The 20,483-nt window shown below is 42.7% G+C and overlaps 1 protein-coding gene across 1 annotated transcript in view; it reads left to right on the top strand.

Moving 5' to 3' along the window:
* ROR2 (receptor tyrosine kinase like orphan receptor 2) overlaps positions 1-20,483 on the top strand; it is a 371,576-nt gene that overhangs the window by 295,319 nt on the left and 55,774 nt on the right. The window contains exons 3-4 of the mRNA XM_019517294.1: positions 17,224-17,511; positions 18,842-18,872. Coding sequence (XP_019372839.1) covers positions 17,224-17,511; positions 18,842-18,872 — 319 coding nt within the window. The remainder of the gene's footprint in view (positions 1-17,223; positions 17,512-18,841; positions 18,873-20,483) is intronic.

Here is a 20,483-nt window from a genome sequence, read left to right on the forward strand (position 1 = left end):
AGGGCAGGTGTTGTTTGAGGCCAACCAACCAATTCAAAAAGCATCATTGGTCACCTGGTAGAGTGAGCCCTGCCCCCATGCCCTAAGGTCAGTGCTAACACAATAGAGAGGTGGAATTTCCCCCTCCCCCACCCAGCTACCTGAAGCTTTTCAGTCCACAGGAGCAGGTTTCCCCTCCCTCAGGAATGTTTCCAGCCCAGATTACAATTCTGGGTTACATGAAACAGATGAGGGGAGGGCTGCCTGACCAGTGCAGTGACCATGGCAACCCAAATACAGACAGATGATAAAACAATGGCAAGGGAAAACCCTGATAGCAGAGTTTGGGAAGAGACTAAGATAGCATTTTGCCACAATCACTTCCTTGGTTTTCAGGAGTTCAGTTTTCCCCTGAGTGTCTGTAACCAGCTGTCCTGAGTTGTTAAGCAGTGGCCCCACACTTCTATTTGTTTTCCTCCTGTTCCCTACATACCTACAGAGGGATTTCTTATTGTCCTTGATTTCTGTTGCTAGTTTAAGTTCAGTTACCAACTTAGCCTTTCTAATCTACTCCCTACAAGTGCAGGCTGTTGTTCTATAGTCCTTCCTGGGGACTGTCCCAAGTTTCCATTGTTTTTATGCCTTTTCTTTTTCAAGAGGACCATGAATACCTTATTAAGCCAAGAGGCCTTACCGTTCTGCTGCCTTTCCTCTACGTGGAAATGGACTTCTTTTATGCTTCAAGGATTGTGTCCTTGAGGAACAACCACTCTTCATACACTCCTTTCACCTTCAGTACCTGGTCCTGCTGCGCTTCCCCTACTGTTGCCCTGAGCCTGTTGTAATTCCCCTTTTTGAAGTCCAAAACTTCAACCTTGCTAGATGATTTGCCTGCCTTGTGATGGACAGTGAACTTGATGGTTTCGTGGTTGCTGTTGCCCAGGCTACCCTCTATATTTAGGTCATTCACCCGATTAGCTCCTTTGGCCAAGATCAAGTCTAGGAGAGCATTACCTCTGGTTGGCCCATGTACTTCCTGAGTTAGGTAGAGCTCTTCGATACCTTCAGGTCAGGAAGCAATGTGACTGATTTGACGTAGCCAAGTGTTTCATAATTTCATAGTTGGTAGGGTCAGAAGGGACCTGAGCAGATCATCAAGTCTGACCCTCTGCCATGGGTTGAAAGAGTACTGGGGTCAAACGACCCCGACAAGGTGTTCATCTAGCCTCCTCTTAAAGACCTCCAGGGTAGGAGCCAGCATCACTCCTCTTGGAAGTTGGTTCCAGATCCTAGCCGCCCTGACAGTAGCGCCTCCTGATGTCTAGCCTGAATCTACCCTCTGCCAGCTTGTGACAGTTATTTCTAGTCACTCCTCGTACTGCTCAGGGGAACAGGGACTCTCCCAATGCCTGCTGGTCCTCCCTGACTAGTTTGTAACAGGCCACTAGATCCCCCCTCAGCCTTCTCTTGTGAAGGCTGAACAGGTTCAGGTCCCTTAGCCTCTCCTTGTAGGGTCTGCCCTGCTGACCCCTGATCATGCGGGTGGCCCTCCTCTGGACCCTCTCCATGTTGTCCACATCCCTCCTGAAGTTCAGCACCCAGAACTGGACGCAGTATTCGAGCTGTGGCCTGACCTGTGTCACATAGAGAGGGAGGATCACCTCCTTGGACCTGCTTGAGATGCATCTGTGGATGCATGACAGGGTACGGTTGGCCTTCCTGATGGCATCCCCACACTGTTGGCCCATGTTCATTTTGGCATCAATAATGATTCCAAGATCCTTTTCTGCCTCTGCACTGATGAGAAGGGGGTTCCCCAGCCTGTAGGTATGTTGCTGGTTCTTCCTTCCCAGGTGCAGTACCCTGCACTTGTCAGTGTTGAAACCCATCCTGTTCTCATCCACCCACCCCTGTAACCTGTCTAGGTCTGATTCCAGGCTATTCCTCCCTTCTAGTGTGCCCACTTCCCCCCACATCTTAGTGTCATCTGCGAATTTGAACAGGGTGCTTTTTACCCCCTTGTCTGAGTTGCTGATGAAGATGTTGAACAGTGGAGGCCTGAGGACCAAGCCCTGCGGAACCCCACTACACACATCACTCCAGGTTGAATAAGACCTGTCCACCACCACTCTCTGGGTGCGGCCCTCCAGCCAATTACTGACCCATCTAACTGTGTAGGTATCAAAGCCATAGTCTCCTAGTTTTTTAATGAGAATGGGGTGAGAGACAGTGTCAAAGGCTCTGTTCCTCCCAAGAGATGTCTGGGTAATTGAAGTCACCCATGATGACCATGCACACATGGCCTCTGCCAGTTCTTGAGAGAACTCCAGATTGAGCTCATTCCCCTTTTTTGATGGTCTGTAGTATACAGCTACAGTTAGGTCTCTCTCACCACATCCCCACTCTCCCCCCAGTTTGATCCAGAGGGTTTTGAGTCGCTCTTCTTTGGCCGGCCTCCAAGGAGGTGTACTGCTCCCTCACATAGAGAGCTACACCTCCACCTTTCTTCCCTACTCAGTCCCTTCTGTGCAGGCTGTAGCCTTCTATGGCTACATTCCTATCATGTGAGGAATCCCACCAGGTCTTTGTAATCCCTACAAGATCGTAATGAGCACTAGAGAGTAGGACGGCTAGCTCCTCCTGCTTGTTCCCCATGCTCCTGGCATTAGTGTACAGGCACCTGAGTCCTCCAATTGAGACCCTCAATTTCCTGTCATGCTGAGGAAGAACCCTTCCCTCAGCTCTTGCAAGAGTGGCTTTTCTAGTGTCCCCAACTTTGGAGGTTTCTTGTGTGCCAGTCCCCAGGTGTGCTTCAGTTAGTGTTTCCCCATCCCCCAGAGATCTTAGTTTAAAGACCTATCTAGAAGATCGATCACCCTGGCCGAGAACAGAGACTTACCCCTCTGCATGAGGTGGATGCCATCCCTTCCCAGGAGTCCTCTCTCCCTGAAGTGTGCACTGTGGTTGAAGAAACCAAAGCCCTCTCAGTAGCACCACCTCCAGTGTTCTTGGTTTACTTCTTCCACACTTCCTTCCCTCCTGGGTCCATGGCATGCAACTGGGAGCACAGAGAAAAAGACTACCTGCACATCTGACCCCTTGAGCCAAAAATTTTATATTTTAAAATTTTGCTTTTCAATTTTTTGTCAAAAATTGGGAAAATTTCAACAGATACCCTCATTTTTAAATTTTAAATTGTTTTCCCTCCATAATTTAAATCAGTTCTCCTAATTCATCCAATAACTACTTTCCTACATTTGACTTGGACAGAAGTATTTCCTGTACTTTAAGTTTGTGGATTTTAACTTGGAAAGTTTTCAAATTAGCCATGTAACAATTGTAGACCTGTTATGTGTTCTTTCATGTTCTATGCACTTAAGCAGAGAAGCATTTAATTTTTGTTGTTTAAAAGCTATCCCCACAGGATACATTGTTTTAAAATATGATAAAGTGGTTATATAATTTTAATGTCAGTTTTCTCTGAATTTTACATCCTATTCCATCAGTTGCAAGAACTAAATATTTCACATAGAAATTGCACATTTATATTTTTGTCTATATATATTCTATACAACACAAGAAAAAAGATTAATAATCTTTTGATTGGACAAAATTAGACTTTTGGAGACATGGGTTTAATTTCTCAATTTTGCCAGGGTCACATGTGACTAGATTGTCCCAGTCCTTATTTGGTTGTTTAGGGAAGTAAGGAACTCTTTAATCCAGTTTAGATTGTGACTGGAGGATAGGGATGTGGAGGAGAGAGCTGTGATTTTTCTCTATATTATCCAGTCGAATCAAGTGGCTAGAGGTAGAACAGAAATGAGAAGGGCCTTATTTCTTATCCACTCCGTTTATGAGCCAAAGTACGTGACCAAACTCACAAGAGCAAGTAAGTTGTTCCACAAAAGTGCAGCTGAGAAACTTGCTCTATTCTAATAAGAAGGCAAGCGTGCAAGAGGAAAGGTGATTCTGGTGACTCAGAGTATATCCTCTAGTCTGAATTTCCAGCCGTTCAACTAGTCACCACCTCTTACTCTGAAAAGGCAAGTGAATTACTGCATGTAGCAAGCTATTTAAACATTTTTTGCTTCATTTTACATACAGAATCATGGTGAGGTCTAATATTTATAAAATACCATACTTATCTGAATCCAAGGCAACCCTGAATATAAGATGACCCCCTGGGGATGGTGGGGAAGTGAGGGGGATGCTGTGGGGAAAGCAGTGGGGAGGGCATGCAGGAGGGCAGGCAGTAGAGGAAGTAGTGGGGTACAGGCAATGGCGTGGCATGTTTTGAAGTTCAACTCTATATTAAGTCCAAGTTACAGAGTCATTTAGGTCTTGGAGAAAAGATGGAAGCAGGAGGAAAAGAAACACTTGAGGAATTGCTTTAGCCAAAATACTGAAGAGGAGCAAAAAAACCTATATTTTGAAAGCACGCCACCAACTTGAAAATTATATCCACAACCTGTAATCTTTAGAAACTTACCTTCTTCTGCAAATCACATCATAAGGGAGTTAGGCATCAAAATTCATTAGGACTTGAAGGACTTATCTCTTATGATACATGTATATCTCCTCTGCAGGAATCCCAAAACGAGCCCAAGAAACAAACTCCACTTGCTATAGTTGCCTTATGGGCCAGAGTCACCCTTAGGATATCTGTCATGGGTGTGCTCCTGTGAATGCCAGTGGGAACAACTGTTTTTCCTCTAGTGGCAGCCACATGGTAATTTTTGCAGTATGTGGTGTGTGTGGAGCAGGAGTGGGTAAGGTTTGTTTCTCAGCAGTGGTCTTCAAACTCTTAAGTGCAGTTGACATTTTTGGCCAGCTTTCAAAAATGATTAGTCATCGGTTAGCTGCTGGGTGCTCTTTGCTTTAGGTGACTGTGGCAGGGTACTGTTGGTGCCTGCCACTTTAAGGGCTAGAAGGCAGCAGCCAGCAGGTACCTGATTAGGGCAGCCATTTTAGATTCAGGTCTGCCCATATAATCGGGGCAGTTCTGCTGTTGGAGGCCAGGCAACAACATCGCCTGGCCAGAGGTCTGCTGAGATCATCTGGAGGTAAGGGAGGAGCTGTAGGGGATGGATAGGAGGCTTCTGGTCCTGGGTATGACCTAAAACTGCACTCTGCCAGGAGTGGGTGGCCTGGTGGGGCTCCCAATGGCGTGGGAGCCCCCAGGAAATGCCAGGCCAGTTACCACCCCCGTGAAAGGCGGGTTGGGGTGCCTTAACCCCTAGCCACCATGATCAGGTGGGTGATCCCTTTGTTTGGAGGGCCCAGAGGGTGGACCCTCGGAGAGGGAGAAAAGTGCCATAGACTTAGGCCTGTCGGAGTTTCCCCTGACTGGCCCATGCTGGGGCCGGGACTGGAATGTTCGAAGGGCCAGGGGTCCACTGCGAGGGACGCCCAAGAGCTGAGGGTCTGGGGTCCCAACTGGCCTGGTGGTGGGCCAGGGCTAGTAGCCGAAGGTCCCGGTGGGGGGATCACACCCAAAAGGGAACCAGCTCAGGGAGATATGTTGCCCAGTATGACGGCAGAAGAGGCCACCTGAGGGGAGGAATCTAGGTGGGGTCCAATAGTAGGATTCTGGGGCCCAGAGTGGGGGCTGGTGATTATGTGAACATCGAGATGCCATCTGTGAGGCTTGAGCTGTGGTGTAGGGAAGAAATGGAGCCGCAGATAGTGCCCCCTGGCATCGGGGCAGGGAATGGGCAGCCTCCCACTTATTAGCATCCATTAACAAATTACCAACAAGGCATGGTGGGTGAGAACACGGGCAGTTAGCCCAAGAACAGGTGGGCGGGCCACACTGAGATCGGCCCTGAACAAGGCCCCCTGTTACAGTGACTTATGAAGATGCTTAAAGGCTTAACTAAATTTAAATTCAGGATTCATTTTGAAAGTATTGGCTCATATTTCCAACTAAGAATTTTGCGCTTAATTTTGTTACTATAGGATAACCATAGCCAAAGTTATAGTTACAACATGTCAGAAAATAGGGGGTTTTATTTCTTTCTTTTTTTTTCCTGTTTTCCTTGAAGTATTTGGTAACGGTTTATAGAATGTCATCAGTCCCACTACCTGTGTACTGAACCAAAGACATCAGTGGCCAAAGTTGTACAGGGAGGAGGGTAAGGAGCACAAAGGAATGAACCCAAACAATTTGGTGGTAGGGCACATTCAGGGGTGTGCTCTTCTGCAGTTGTTCCCTTCCCCCCTCCTCCAGCCTTCTGCTGTGCCAATGAACTTTCCACCCCTCTGCCACACTGCCAGGCTCACAGGTGTTGGCTCTGGATTTAGGATCCAAATACCTTGTTCTGGAGGAGGTGGGGGACCCACCGGGCGGGACCTACCCTGAGACTACCACAACCTTTCCATTCGATAATAGTCAAATTTATTGATATACAGTGATAACAGAAAAGCAACAAAACAAACAACCAAGCAATTCTATACATCTACCAAATCCTAGGGCTGTCATCAGAGTCAAGGTACATCTGGTCAGGATGCAGGCTTCACTCTGAGGTTCTCTCTCTCAGGTGTCAGCAGAGTGGAGGTGGGATACCGAGGCCCACACACCAGCTTCCAGTGAGGTACGTGAGATGAACTGGTCATGTGTCCTCAGCCCATGGTGACCTCAAGGACCCTTCCTGGGGGACTGGGACTGTGACACCTCTTGGAGAGGAGAAGGAGCGGGGAAGGACCCTTTGTTACCCTCAAGTCTCTGCTTTTGTTTCATAGTTTCTAGGGTCGGAAGGGACCTGAGCAGATCATCTAGCCCGACCCGCTACCATGGCAGGAAAGAGTACTGGGGTCAAATGACCCCAGTAAGGTGGTCATCCAACCTCCTCTTAAAAAACCCCAGGGTGGAAGCCTGCACCACCTCACTTGGAAGCTGGTTCCAGACCCTAGCCGCCCTGACCGTGAAGTAGCGCCTCCTGATGTCCAACTTAAACCTTCCCTCCGCCAGCTTGTGACCATTGTTCCTGGTCACTCCTTGCAGCGCTCGGGGGAACAGGGACTCCCCCAGCGCCTGCTGATCCCCCCTAACCAGTTTATAACAGGCCACAAGATCCCCCCTCAGCCTTCTCTTTTGAAGGCTGAACAGGTTCAGGTCCCGCAACCTTCCCTCATAGGACCTACCCTGCTGTCCCTTTGTATTCTCCTTCCCTCCTGATGACTCTTCATTCATGGCTATCTCCGGTTGGTTGTCTGTCTGTGATCGCATGTCTACATAGCCTTCCGGGCCTTCTCCTAATTTAGTCTGTTCCCTGCAAACCAGGACTCAGGCCCATCTGCTCTGGGGCCTGGTTATCTGGTGCTACTTATCTCGTGTTATGGGCAGTGCAGTACATACCCCCTTGGTTCCCAGACTTTGCATCCTTGTTGTCCTTGTTATGTTAGACATTCTGTCTGCCTTGAAGGCTGTGATCTCATGTTATGGCATGCCCCCTCAATTCTTAGGCTATGTGTGTATCCATTGGCCTTGCCATGTTAGACAGCCTGTCTGTTTGGAGGGCTGTGAGAAATTTTGTGGGCGAGACCCAGGATCTATAGAAATCAGTTAACTACTGCTGCCCATCTTGAACCCTTTTAATGCATATGTCTGTACCTATAAGCCAATTCCCCAAAAACAGACCTTTAAGTACGATTTCTAAGCCAGCAGCAGGGTATATCCTACAGGGCTGGGCAAGAAGCAGGTTCAGGAAGGGGAGGACCTGCCCATTGCCATTGCCACCATCCTCAACCAAGCCTAGCTCCCACAGCTGGAGCCCACAGGTTGGAAGGGACAGAAAAGGAGCAGGGACCCATCCCCCACAGCTGGAACCCCCAGGAACCAGGCCAGGAAGGGAGACACCCACCTGCAGCCACTACTGCTTTCCATGGCTGACCCAGATGCAGAGGAGTCTCACAGCTACTTCTGCCCCGTGCCAGCCAGGACCTACAGGGGGCAGCTACATGGAGTGCTGAGCTTGGCTGAGGACAGCAATGACAGGGGGCAGTCTCCCTTTTCTGTGCCTGTACCCTGCCTGGCTCTTGTCAATGTTACCTGCCAGCCTAGGGGTTTCAACTGCAGGGAACAGACTGCATGGGGAGCTTGGTTCAGTTGGACTTGGCTGTGGCACTGGCAGTAGCGGCAGCTGGATTCCTCCTTCCTGCACCTGAGCCTTGCCTGCCCCCTCCTTTGGGTTCTCCCTCCTAAGCCTGGGCTCTCTAGCCGTGCCCAGCCCCCAGCCTCTGTATTTTTAAGCCCCTTTTTAAAATCCTGGATCTGTCCGGGCTTGGTGCAGCCTCTCTTTAGACCAGCTTGAAGACTTTTGCATACACACCCCTGTATACTTTGAAGCAATGCATGCATTTCTGAACATGAACGTGGAGTTTTCCAAAGATTTGTATGCGAATTTAACCTAAAATGTTGTCTTTCTTTGTGGGGAAACTCTGCTGGAATTCTATGAAGTAGTGACTTCACACCTTGTTTCATTTAGCAAATATATTCAATAATATATTCATAATTAGGATTTGTGGGTACAATAATAACACAAAGTAATAGGGCACGTCTACATGTGTGCTTTAACGTGCACTTGCCTATAGTTATGCACATTAAAGTGTCACAAAAAATCTGCTTTTTAGCTAATGTGCACTAAAATAGGCTAATGTGCATTTTTCTAGTACCTCTAAGAGCCACTCTAATTAAAATGCCCAGAGCATCTTGTGTATCAGCATCCCTGTGCTTCAAAATGGTGGCCAGGGTGCTTTATCTAAAGCTCATCAGATGAACTTTAGACTAAAGTGCTCCTGCTGCCATTCTGAAGCGCAGGGATGCTGATACACAAGTGCAGGAGGCTGCTGGAGCACGGTAAGTGCCATGCTGTAGCAGACATGATTAATTGAGTCTGCTCTGACATGCTGGAATTACAGCACATTGGAGCAGCCTTCAGCACATTGGAGTAGACACCCAGACATACTAGATTTAATGAGCATTACCTAAGGTGCATTAATGAACATGTAGATGCGCGCATAAATAATCATAATAATAATGATCAGGGCATCTTCTGGTAGTTGTATCCTTTGTTTTTTAGCCTTGTGTAATAATCATTCTCAAGAATTTTATATTAATTTGACATTCCTGTCACATGGAGAAAGAGTTTCCTTTTTCCAACATTCATACAAGAGGTTACAAAAGGCATATCTTCCTCTGAATCTTTTTACTGTGAGGTTGTTTCTTCTCTTTCATATTCATTTTAATCCTTTTTAAAATATAATGACCTGGCAAACTAACAAAGGCATTCCCAATATATAAGAGTTCTAGCTGTGTTGCTGTGTCAGGCATTTCCCTAATATAGTTTATATGCAGGGTGCATTGGGTACCATAATATGGTGTATAGAATATGTTATGATGTCCTCTAATAAATTCTTGATAGAAGAGTTTGGATTTTATTCAGGCAAATAACTATTAAAATTGGCTGTCAGAGTTATTATAAACCAGAACAAATGATAAATTTATTTTTGAACTGCTTTGCGAGTGGGAAATCCAACAGATAATTTTTTCTCTCAGAGTAGCTGGCATTCAGTTGACTAACTCCAAAGCCCACTGAAATCAAAAGGAGCCTTTTCATTGGGCTTTGGATCAAGGCCAGAGTAGAGAAAGGGTTCATAAGAATAACTTGTATATAATGGAACAGATTAGTGTACAGTATATTAGGGGTTTCAAAATAAAAGTTTTCTATTTAAATGCATATCCCCAAGCACATGTAATTGTTTGGGATATGGCATTTAAAACTATGGTAATAGTATATAAGCATAGCAAGCTTAACTCATTTTATAGGGGATTTTAATTATTTCTTTCATTACATCTGTCACTATGTAGGAGAGTAATAAATTTGTTTAAGTTTAAAAAGTCTCTTGTTGGCTTATATGATATTGGAAATATTGCTCACAGGACACAATTTAAATGCATAATACAAGTTCTTTTGCTTTGTTTTTCAGTTTTTCATACATTTCTGGGAAACTGAATATAAGGAGAGACAGTGTGCATCACTTTTTTAGTAATTGAGAGATGCCCAATTCAGTCTAAGAAAACAGTTTTATTCTTGTCCTAAATCATTGAATCAAACAGGAATCCACACAATATTTGTGGTATGCCATCTATAATAAAAAGTAGCTGTTCATTATCACCACAGAAATGAAATAAGGAAAATATTCTTAAGAATATAGTTGGTTAAATTTTCCACTTTGTTTGAAAGATTTGCAATTATAGGTTATCGAAAGTGGACTCCAAATAACAGGGCAGCATAACAAATGGCTGGCTGCACTGTCATGTAATTACCTCAGATTTAGTAAGCTCTAAAAACACCAGACTTCTGTATCATTTCTCAAAGAGGAAATGAAACTACCAATAAAAAATGTATGCTGGAGAGTTGTGACACAGACATTAGGTAGGTAGTATGCTGCACTCAAGTTTCCAAATGTGTCTGTAGATACTGAGGAAAACTATTGTTTGGTAGTTCAATAGGTTAAAATATTTATGACTTTGTTTATAATAACTAAGTAATTTAATACACTACTGAAAATGTCAGTGAAAATGGCTGGAGAATTAATTAACTTAAGTCAAATTCAGACCTGGATTAAGTGGGTTCAGTTGCATCAACTTCAGTGGACTTCTAGCTGATTAGACTTGATCAGAATTTGGTCAGCAAATGCTAAGAAATTTGACATTTCCTTATGTTCTAGTCAATTATGATATCTGATACATAAATTCAGATAAAATATTTTGGATTACTTAAAAGCCATGGACTAAATTCTTTACTACAGTAACTCTGTAGGAATAACAACAGAGATGAATTTGACCTAATTTGTCTGTTAGTCCTTTAAGGTTAAGCTTTTGATCCTTAATCATTGTGATTTCTATTAGCCAAATTAAAATATCCATCTTCAATTGAATGAATACATTTAAAATGAATAACTGAGCTCAGTTAGTAATGTTCACCCCAAGTTTCCTAATCAAAAGTTTAAATGGTGAAAAGTGAACAGGGAAGAATACTGGAGGAGGTGATGTTTAATTTTTGATCCAAGGACCAGCAGTGACTTTTTTTCTGAGCAGCTGCATTGCAGAGAAAATCTGTATTTGATTATGAATTGAAAACATGCTCCTTAACCAGACCGTGTTTATGATGCATTGCTTGAATTAACCCTATGGAGAGGTGGCAGAGCATAGTTATCCCAGCTTCCTCCCATGCCTTGCCCTGAAGACTCAGCAGATCTGATATGCACAAGAAGCATGTTTGACCTGCTGCTACTCCTTATGTGCTGCATCTGTGCACTAATTTCCACCTGTTACATAGTTTCATAGTTTCTAGGGTCGGAAGGGACCTGAGCAGATCATCGAGTCCGACCCCCTGCCATGGCAGGAAAGAGTACTGGGGTCAAACAACCCCAGCAAGGTGTACATCTAGCCTCCTCTTAAAAACCCCCAGGGTAGGAGCCAGCACCACTTCTCTTGGAAGTTGGTTCCAGATCCTAGCCGCCCTGACAGTGAAGTAGCGCCTCCTGATATCTAGCCTAAATCTACCCTCTGCCAGCTTGTGACCGTTATTCCTGGTCACTCCTGGCAGTGCTCGGGGGAACAGGGACTTCCCCAGTGCCTGCTGATCCCCCCTGACTAGTTTGTAACAGGCCACTAGATCCCCCCTCAGCCTTCTCTTGTGGAGGCTGAACAGGTTCAGGTCCCGTAGCCTCTCCTCATAGGGCCTGCCCTGCTGCCCCCTGATCATGCGAGTGGCCCTCCTCTGGACCCTCTCCATGCTGTCCACATCCCTCCTGAAGTGTGGCGCCCAGAACTGAATGCAGTACTCAATGATGACTCCAAGATCCTTTTCTGCCTCTGTACTGACAAGAAGGGAGTTCCCCAACCTGTAGGTATGGTGCCAGTTGTTCCTCCCCAGATGCATCACTTTGCACTTACTGGTGTTGAATCCCATCCTATTCTCATCCGGCCACCCCCGTAACCTGTCTAGGTCTGATTGCAGCCTATTCCTCCCTTCTGCCTACATCACAGGCAGAAGACAAGAGTTATACTGTAGTGGGAGTGTACTATTGTGGGAGCCCTAAGGAGAGCAGTATGGAAATTCAACTTCTATCTGAGCCTAAGGGGGCACCTAATAAAGGTAGTTCCTCTCCTCCATACCCAAATACAGCTTAGGGAAGAAAAAAAGCACCAAGAATTAATTACAACTCCCTGGACATATCTACATGTGCATTAATGTGTTTTAGTTAATGTGCATTAAATCAAGTATCTCAAGGCATTTAAAGACATGCTGTGGGAGTGGGGGAGGGGCACTCTAATTATAGTGGCTCTGAGAGCTGCTTTAATTAAAGTGCCCAGAGTGTCTCATGTATCAGTGTCCCCATGCTGAAAAATGGTGGCAGGGGCCCTTTAACTAAAGCTCGTCAAGCAAGCTAAAGGCGTCAGAGCAGCCTCACGGAATGTGTATAGGCACCCTAAATTATGAGGTACTAGGAAAATGCACATTAGCCTGGCTTAATGCACATTAACTACAGTACACACTGTTTAAGTGATGCTTAATGCACATTAGCCTATTTTAATGTTCGTTAAGTAAAAAGCACATTTTTTATGTGACACTGTAATGTGCATTAAAGTACACTTGTAAACATGCCCCCTGACCATGGTCTGATGTATATCATAATGTCACGGAGTCAGCCAAAGGAGATGTACTATCTGGATGTACCTGGACTATCCCCCATGCCTTTAGAATCTAGGCAGGGGACTTTTGGGTGGCACAATTGTAATGATGGGAATCAGAAAATACAACCCAATCTATTAGTGGTTGCTCCTGGATGGTTTTAGTGCAAAGTTTTGACCCCTGGCTTGGAAAGTTTCCAGCATGACAGAGCCTGTCCTGGGTGCATGGTAAAACTCTAGGCCTTTTCAGCATCTTCCAATTTAAGTGCCCTGCCATAAAACAGCAGCAATTCAAAGATTGTTCTCACTAATGCTATTAAGGAGAAAACCATGTGAAATTTGTCCCAAATTAAGTCCAAAGCTTTTAATGATTTTATATAGGGATTCCTTCGTACTCAGGCTCCTTTATTCATTACAATATTTGCAAGCTCCCTGAATGTGGGAATCTTACTGTGGAATCAAGTCAGGGCTGGCAAAATCCATGCTATGCACAGGGTAATACTGTTTTATAAGTTTCTCTCACTTTGGCTGCCAAAACCAACTGTAACACAAGCACACAGGCACACAAGACTACAGACCTTGGTCTCATCCATATCTCTGGTACCAAAAGAATATGGTTCCATTCATTTTCTCCTCACAGATCTATTTCCAACATGGCCACAATCAACTGTACATCCTTGCACAGGATCCCCAAAAAGGTTAAAGTCAGCTCCAATTGTCTTGATTTTTTATTTTTTTTTGAGAAGTGAAAAACATAACTTTATTTCCAACTCCTTTAATAAAATATTTATTCTGACTCTACATTGACAAACCAACAAAATATGGGTGTTGCATATCAAGAATTGCAATCTAACCCCCTTCCTCTTCCTCCTACTGCCCTGTGCCTTGACCATACCATGTGAAAGTAAACTATATGTTACTGCTGGCTTTGGAAAAGTGGCAAGACTAGTTGTGGTATTTTTTAAAATACTAAATGAAGGATGAGACAGTCATGGGAATTGTTGTTCTGTGGTGGAATGGATCATGTTTTCACTGTTCTTAATATGTGTGCTTGTATAAGTACTCTTCTGAAATTATACATTTAAATAATAGCTAGAACTATGTTGTATATACTCTTCACTGTAAAAAAAAAAAAGCTCAGCTCCTGATTTTTCTACCTATATGCAGGTATTTCATCCTTTAATTTGAGCTCTTCAGAGCCTAGCCAGGTTAGACTAACCTGCAAAGATTGAATCAATTCAGGTTCAGGCTTGTTGAATGTCTGTTCCTAGCCCATGAGTATATATGTTTCCCTGTAACTGACCCAACTGACTGGGAAACAATTGCAGAGCATGTTAAACTGAAGGGATATGACCCGAGACACATATGCACAAGTGCAGAAGCAGGTGAAAGAGGCAACAACAAAAAAGGAAAGAGAAAAGAAAACAGAAAGAAAGAAGTAGTTAAAAACAACTGCCCCACAAGTGACTGGCATGGAAAGTTAAGGGACTATGGCAGGCTTATCCAACATACGGCCCGCGGGCTGCCATGCGGCCCTCCAAGCTGTTTTCTGAGGCCTGAGGTGCTGTAATGGGAAATGAAAGTAAACACTGTACTTTTGTTTTGGGGGGAGGGGGGTGATGTAATACTGCTTCCTTTGAGATCTTTGAATATGGCTCGCTGGCCCACTGGGGGGTAAAAAGTTCATGATCCAGCCCCACATTCAAGAAGGTTGGACACCCATGGACTATGGCAATAGGGGTCATAATAGGTAGGATGGTAAATAAGAGACATACCAGCACTTTTTCATTTTCCCAGGTTCATTAATAGCCCTAGGGCTACATGTACTATGCAAACACTTACATATGTGCTCATATTAATAACAGCGAACACTGTCTACTCAGGCTGTTCATTTTAGTACTAAGAACTATACATAAACCTGCTGCTGGCTCTAACTGCTGTCATAATTGTTAAAAATATAATTTTGTCTTGAACAGATTGTAGTGTTCATTTCACCCTTGGCCATAAAGGTGCATGATAGCATCAATTGTCTTGGATAAGTAATAGTTAGAAGAGAGTTTTCTTAATTATTTATTGTTCCTCAGACAAATAATTTAAATTTTCTTTTAGGAAATGTTGTTTTATTTGTTTTTCTTTACTATCATTTTTCACTGATTGGCTTAATTATGCTAGTGATGACTTTAAAATAGAAAAGGGAATAGGAATAACATGGATGAAAATAAACCTTTATATTGACATTTTGCTTTTCTAATGCTAATATTTCAACTGGAATTTTTTTTTGGAAAATTTCTACAACTGAAAAATTGGTCCACTTAAATTTTATTCTTCCATTTTTCTGATCTTTGTAATTTTGTTGAAAAATATTCTTTTCCTCTTTTTACATTAAGCTATATTATTCAGTGATAATCTGGAACTGGAGATCAGGTGAGTTCATGACAAGAGAAGCCATGTATTTTAGAAGAACCTGAAAAAGCTAAGTAAACACAATAATGAAATTCTCTTCTAACAAAAGGATAGTAATCCATATTGGAAGAAATAATTTGAATGGCTTATGCACATTTCTGAATGCTAGATTACTTTAAACCCCTCAGAGAAAAAGACATAGGGTTCATTGAGGGCAACTCAATGAAAGTTATTGCTCGCTGTTCTGCAGCAGTAAAAAAAGGAAAGGCAACAAAAACATCCATAAAGAATGGGACCAAATAACATTTTAGTTGTGTTATATAAACCCATAATATATCTTTGCCTTGGGATATGGTGAAAAGTTTTGGAAGCACTACTAAGATGTATATGTTTATACACTGGATATTCTGTTTGTCTGAGTGAGAACATTTAAAAAACTTGTGTAAAGCTTCTCTTTGGTTATTGTATTTCATAATACATTTTGAAGTTACTACCATAGGAAGAATGATACGATTCTCTTGTGTTAATACGGTTAATAGTTACCTACTGGGAAAGGAAGCCAGGTTTCAGTTTCAATCCATTTTCTTTACATTTTACATCAAAACTATTATTTTACATCAGGGCTTTCCGACTGGCAGCCCAAGGGTCATTTTGCAACCCCCAGGCTCCTGCCCGGTTACCATTCCCTGCACTGTTCCAGCTAGCAGCCAGGGTCACCAGGCTTCCCTTCCCTTTTCCAGCTTTTGTATCCTGCCCCCTTCCCCTGGGTGTTGTGAGGCAGTGCAGCCCGCAGGCCAGGCACCTGGGGAGGGGACTGGGAGCATACATGCAGCGGTGTACAGGAGGGTTGCCTGAATGTGAGAGCAGTGGGGAGGGAAGGGGGAGAAGCAGCATCTGCATTCAGTGTGGTGGAGTACAGCACGGTGGGAGAGGGAGCATCCATGTGCAGCATGTATGAGCACAGCAGGGGACACGGTACACCCACAGACCTTTCCTGGGCAGGGGGGTGATGTACCTGGGCAGTGTGTGACTGGGGTGGGGAACATGGCCAGGCTGATGCAGCCCCCAGTCATATAAAAGTTGGACAGCCCTGTTTTACATTGTTGTGAAGTCCAGTGAAACTCTTTAGCCTTACAGAAAGTTATTTTAAGGTGTTTAGTGAGAAAAAATAAGGGCAAAATTAATTTGCCTAATATTTTGTGTGATGGTAAGGAATTTTTAACATGGATTTTGCTTTCTAGGCCCTTTATTATATGCTTACATTCCAAAATCATACTCATTTACCATGTCAGTCCAAAATCAGACAGAGGGCAGGGCAGACTTGCACATTATAGGCTAACTAATTCAGAGATCCATAAGCTGTTGTAAGCGGTAGCTTACTCGTAGCATCTGGTGAAGCAATCTGTCACTTATGAAATCTTATGCTTCTATGAATTAGTTTATAAGGTACAATTCTGGCCTGACTTCTGCCTGACTTTAAATTAACATGGCTAACTACCTATTTTTGCTCATGCATTTTTTAAGGTAATGCATTACAGGGAAAGGTAAACCTCAAATCCAGATATCCAGCAAAATGTAGTTGTTCCAAGCTTTGTATAACCAAAATTAAGCATTATTTTTTTAATTATATTTTTGGCATTTCTGTTTAGTGTGTGCTGGCCAAGGAAACTTTTCTGTTTACTTTGTATCAATCCCTATCCCTTTTCACTTCATGGTCTTACCTAAGTGGCAAAATTATACAACTGTGATATAATTATACAACTAGTATAACTCCCTGTGCAGACATTCTTACTCCAGAGTAGGAGTAAGTGTTTTTGTTATAGCTTAACCAGTTTAGGTGTATTTCTGGATACATATTAGCTAAGCTAAAAAGAATTACTCATATTGCAGAACAGGAGTGTCCATACAGGGAGTTATACAAATCAAACTACAGTATAGCCAGGCCTCAGTCATAAAGCAGTAATTGAAGGATGATTCTGTTCCAAATCCAGGGCTGTGAGAATTGTGTTCCTGTGTAGTGTAAGTTTGAAAGAAAATTGAAACCATTTTCAAGAGCTTTTCATAAAAATGTGCCTTTGGGCAGTCTTTTATCCCAGCCCAACTGAAGTTTGATCTTTTCTGACCTTTCACCTTTTCAGGTTATTTTCTGACCTTTTTGGAACCAGTAAACAATATCACCATAGTCCAGGGCCATACAGCAATTCTCCACTGCAAGGTAGCAGGAAATCCACCCCCCAATGTCAGATGGTTAAAAAATGATGCACCGGTGGTTCAGGAACCAAGAAGGATCACCATAAGAAAAACAGATTATGGTTCCCGGTTACGAATCCAGGATCTTGACACCACTGACACTGGGTACTATCAGTGTGTGGCAACTAATGGAATGAAGACGATAACTGCAACAGGAGTTCTTTTTGTAAGGCTTGGTGAGTTACTTCACTTTATAATGTGGCTTTTATAACTAACTGTATTGCTTTATAGACGAGCTCTTAGTATTCATAATAACAAAATGGAAAATTAATTTACCATTAAATGAAATCTCAACATAAAAGGAAATCAATAAAGCTATTGCCAGGAGCCTCTCTTTCAGCCTAAGGCAGAACGTGGTACCCATTTACTAGTAATAAATAAAAATAAATAGAACAGCCTATAAATATTTTGTGCAGAGAAAATCACAGACATTGAATAAAAAGCCGGTCTAATTTACAAAAAGGTAAGGTTTCGTTGTTTCAGGTTTGCACAGAACTGCTGGGCTTTTTCTACAGAGATGTCTGAAAAGAAAAAGAGGAATGAACAGTAGTTATCCATCTGGTCATAGTTGGGGAACAGTCATTGTGAGACACTGTGGGTATGTGTACACGTGCATAAGATCCAGGAGAAGTTTACTAATGGGTAAACTACTCTCAGGTAAACTTTCTTGGGTAGGCATCCATAAGTGCAGGGAAACAGGAGCAGATTTGCTGCTAATGGCAGCAAACTGCTCCTGCTTCCTAGGGCCCTGCAATGGGCCCCTGCCACCACCAGGGGAAGCCCTAGGCTCCGCCAGGGTGCTAGCCCAGGGGCTGGTAAGGAGCACTGAGCCAGGAGATAGTGATTAGTGAGGTTTACTGCACAGTAAGCATGTGCACATGTAGATGCACACACTTACTGAGTAGCAAACTACACTACTGCGCAGTAAAGCATCTCAGGTAGACACACCCTGTATGTCTCCTCCCTACATGCTGACTGCTCTCTTGAAGTGGAGACGCAAAACTCTGGGGACAGTTTGCAAGGCACTTTTAATTTTGTTATGATGTCTAACTCCACTGTTTACTTTATAGTGAAGCATTAAATACAGGGGGTATCACGTCTGTCGTCTCTGTGACAAAGATCACTGGAATGCCCCTGTTGCATCATAAACTCTCATAGTAAGCCTCAGATGGGTTTAATAGGGCTTAGTAACAGATAAGTGATGTATCAAGATAATGCTTTATATTTCTAAAACCCCATGTTTTAATAGCAGGAGATGTGCTTTAACAAAAACTAAGTTCACTCAAGTTTCTGCCTGAGCTAACAGAAGATTTGTGCAACTTTTATATTTGGTTTTGAAAATAACAGTATGTAATTATGTTTAGGAACTAGAGCCCTTTGTCCGAGTCTTGAGGTGAGCCTTCTTTAAAGATATTGGCAGAATTCAATTTAGCCTGCCAAATGACTTGTTAATGCTATAGTTGATGAGCAAAATTTGTCAATTTTTGTTTCTTTTTATGTTTACAGGTCCAACAAACAGTCCAAATCACAACTTTCAGTAAGTACTTTTTGGAAATAATTTACTACATCTCTAATGATTTTGCCATGAAAGAATTTGGATCATAAATCCAGTAAATGCTGCCTGCAGTCACCACATGTCTTTGCTAAAAATATTTAGTTTGATTGAAAACTCTTGGTATGGTTGAAGTTTTCTCAAACAAGGACAGCATTGTGTTATCGTTGCTTTAGTTTAACAGAATTTTCTTGTGCAACTTGTGTTTGCATATTTCATATTTTAGAGGATCAAAATACCATATGGCCATGATATTGCTTGACCAATAATCATTTACAGGACAAATATGAGGACAACTTGTGGTCAGAAATGAACAGATCAAATGCTTTGGTTGCTGTGGTTGTCAAGTGACACATGACATATCATTGTAACTTGGAAAATTAAGTAAAGTTGGTTCAAATATTAGTCTGAGCAAGTAGGCAACTTCTTTTATTTAGTGTTTTTCATGATGGCTTGATTGTTTCTCTCAGTTTTTCTGGGTTTGATGGGTAACCATGTTACAAAAGAGATTTAAAAAATATTAGCTTTGTTTGGCTATCATTACTACATTTGTTTGTATTAATCTGAATAAATTGTATAATTTCTTCAGGTAAATTCTGTGAAGTTAGTACTCAGCAGCCTGATAAGTGTATTCTGGGAACTATGTGTATGTTTAAAGTCTTAATATAGTTAGGATAATTGGAGAGAGGAGAAATGTCACCATTCTACAAAGGGCAAAGTATAAACAAAGACTAGTGTTTTCTTAAGTATTCTTGGCCTAACTATGGCCATTGAAATCAGTGGTAAAACTCCCATTGATTTTAATGGGAGCAAACTTTAGGAAATGAAAAGTACTTTAGGAAATCCCATGTAGAAATTTTACACTTGTCTTTAAACTTCTTAAAAAACTAGCTATAAGCACTATCTCTACCACCTCCTTGCACTTCCTTAATGCACTGATCATAAAACTGTTAATTAATAAGCCTACAAATATAAAACATAGTGCTAGAAAAGACATGTTCTTTCTCTTCTTTGTATATGTGCAGAACAGATGAATGAAAGCATTGTCACAACCTTTCAGATGGAAAAATGAGATTGATCCTTCCAAGAGTACTTTATTGTGAAACTGATTTAAATTGCACAGGACCATATTTCTCTCAAATTAAAATGAGCTGTGACCATTAAGTGCGATACATGGAAGGTTATAGGGCTATATACAGAAATATGCATTTTAATACTGTGCAAAATCCTTGTTACATATATTGTGTGTGCACCATTTTACTTCAGAGAAATAGTACACAACTGTTCTACTATGTGTAAAATGTTCAGGTCTCTGAAGGATGTACATTTTTAACTAATAATGTATGTTGAAAAGAAGGGGATGATATGTGGACAGGAAGTGAACAGTGAAGCCCCAAATTGAATGTTAAAGCCTACGGTCTTCTGGCTTAAATAGAGAAGGGTAGAGTTTAAATGTAGGACAGAAAACAAGGACCTTCCAGACACAATTTTGACACAGTTCCCTTTGTGGCCTCCAGTATCTCGATCCTAGGCAAGCTGTTCAAGAAAATTATCCTGGCAGACATCCAGGAGGGGCCAGCAGGGGACTGCATGCTT

Source organism: Gavialis gangeticus, unplaced genomic scaffold, assembly GCF_001723915.1.
Source record: "Gavialis gangeticus isolate Ggan-Ray unplaced genomic scaffold, GavGan_comp1, whole genome shotgun sequence".
NCBI classification, from domain to species: Eukaryota; Metazoa; Chordata; order Crocodylia; family Gavialidae; genus Gavialis; species Gavialis gangeticus.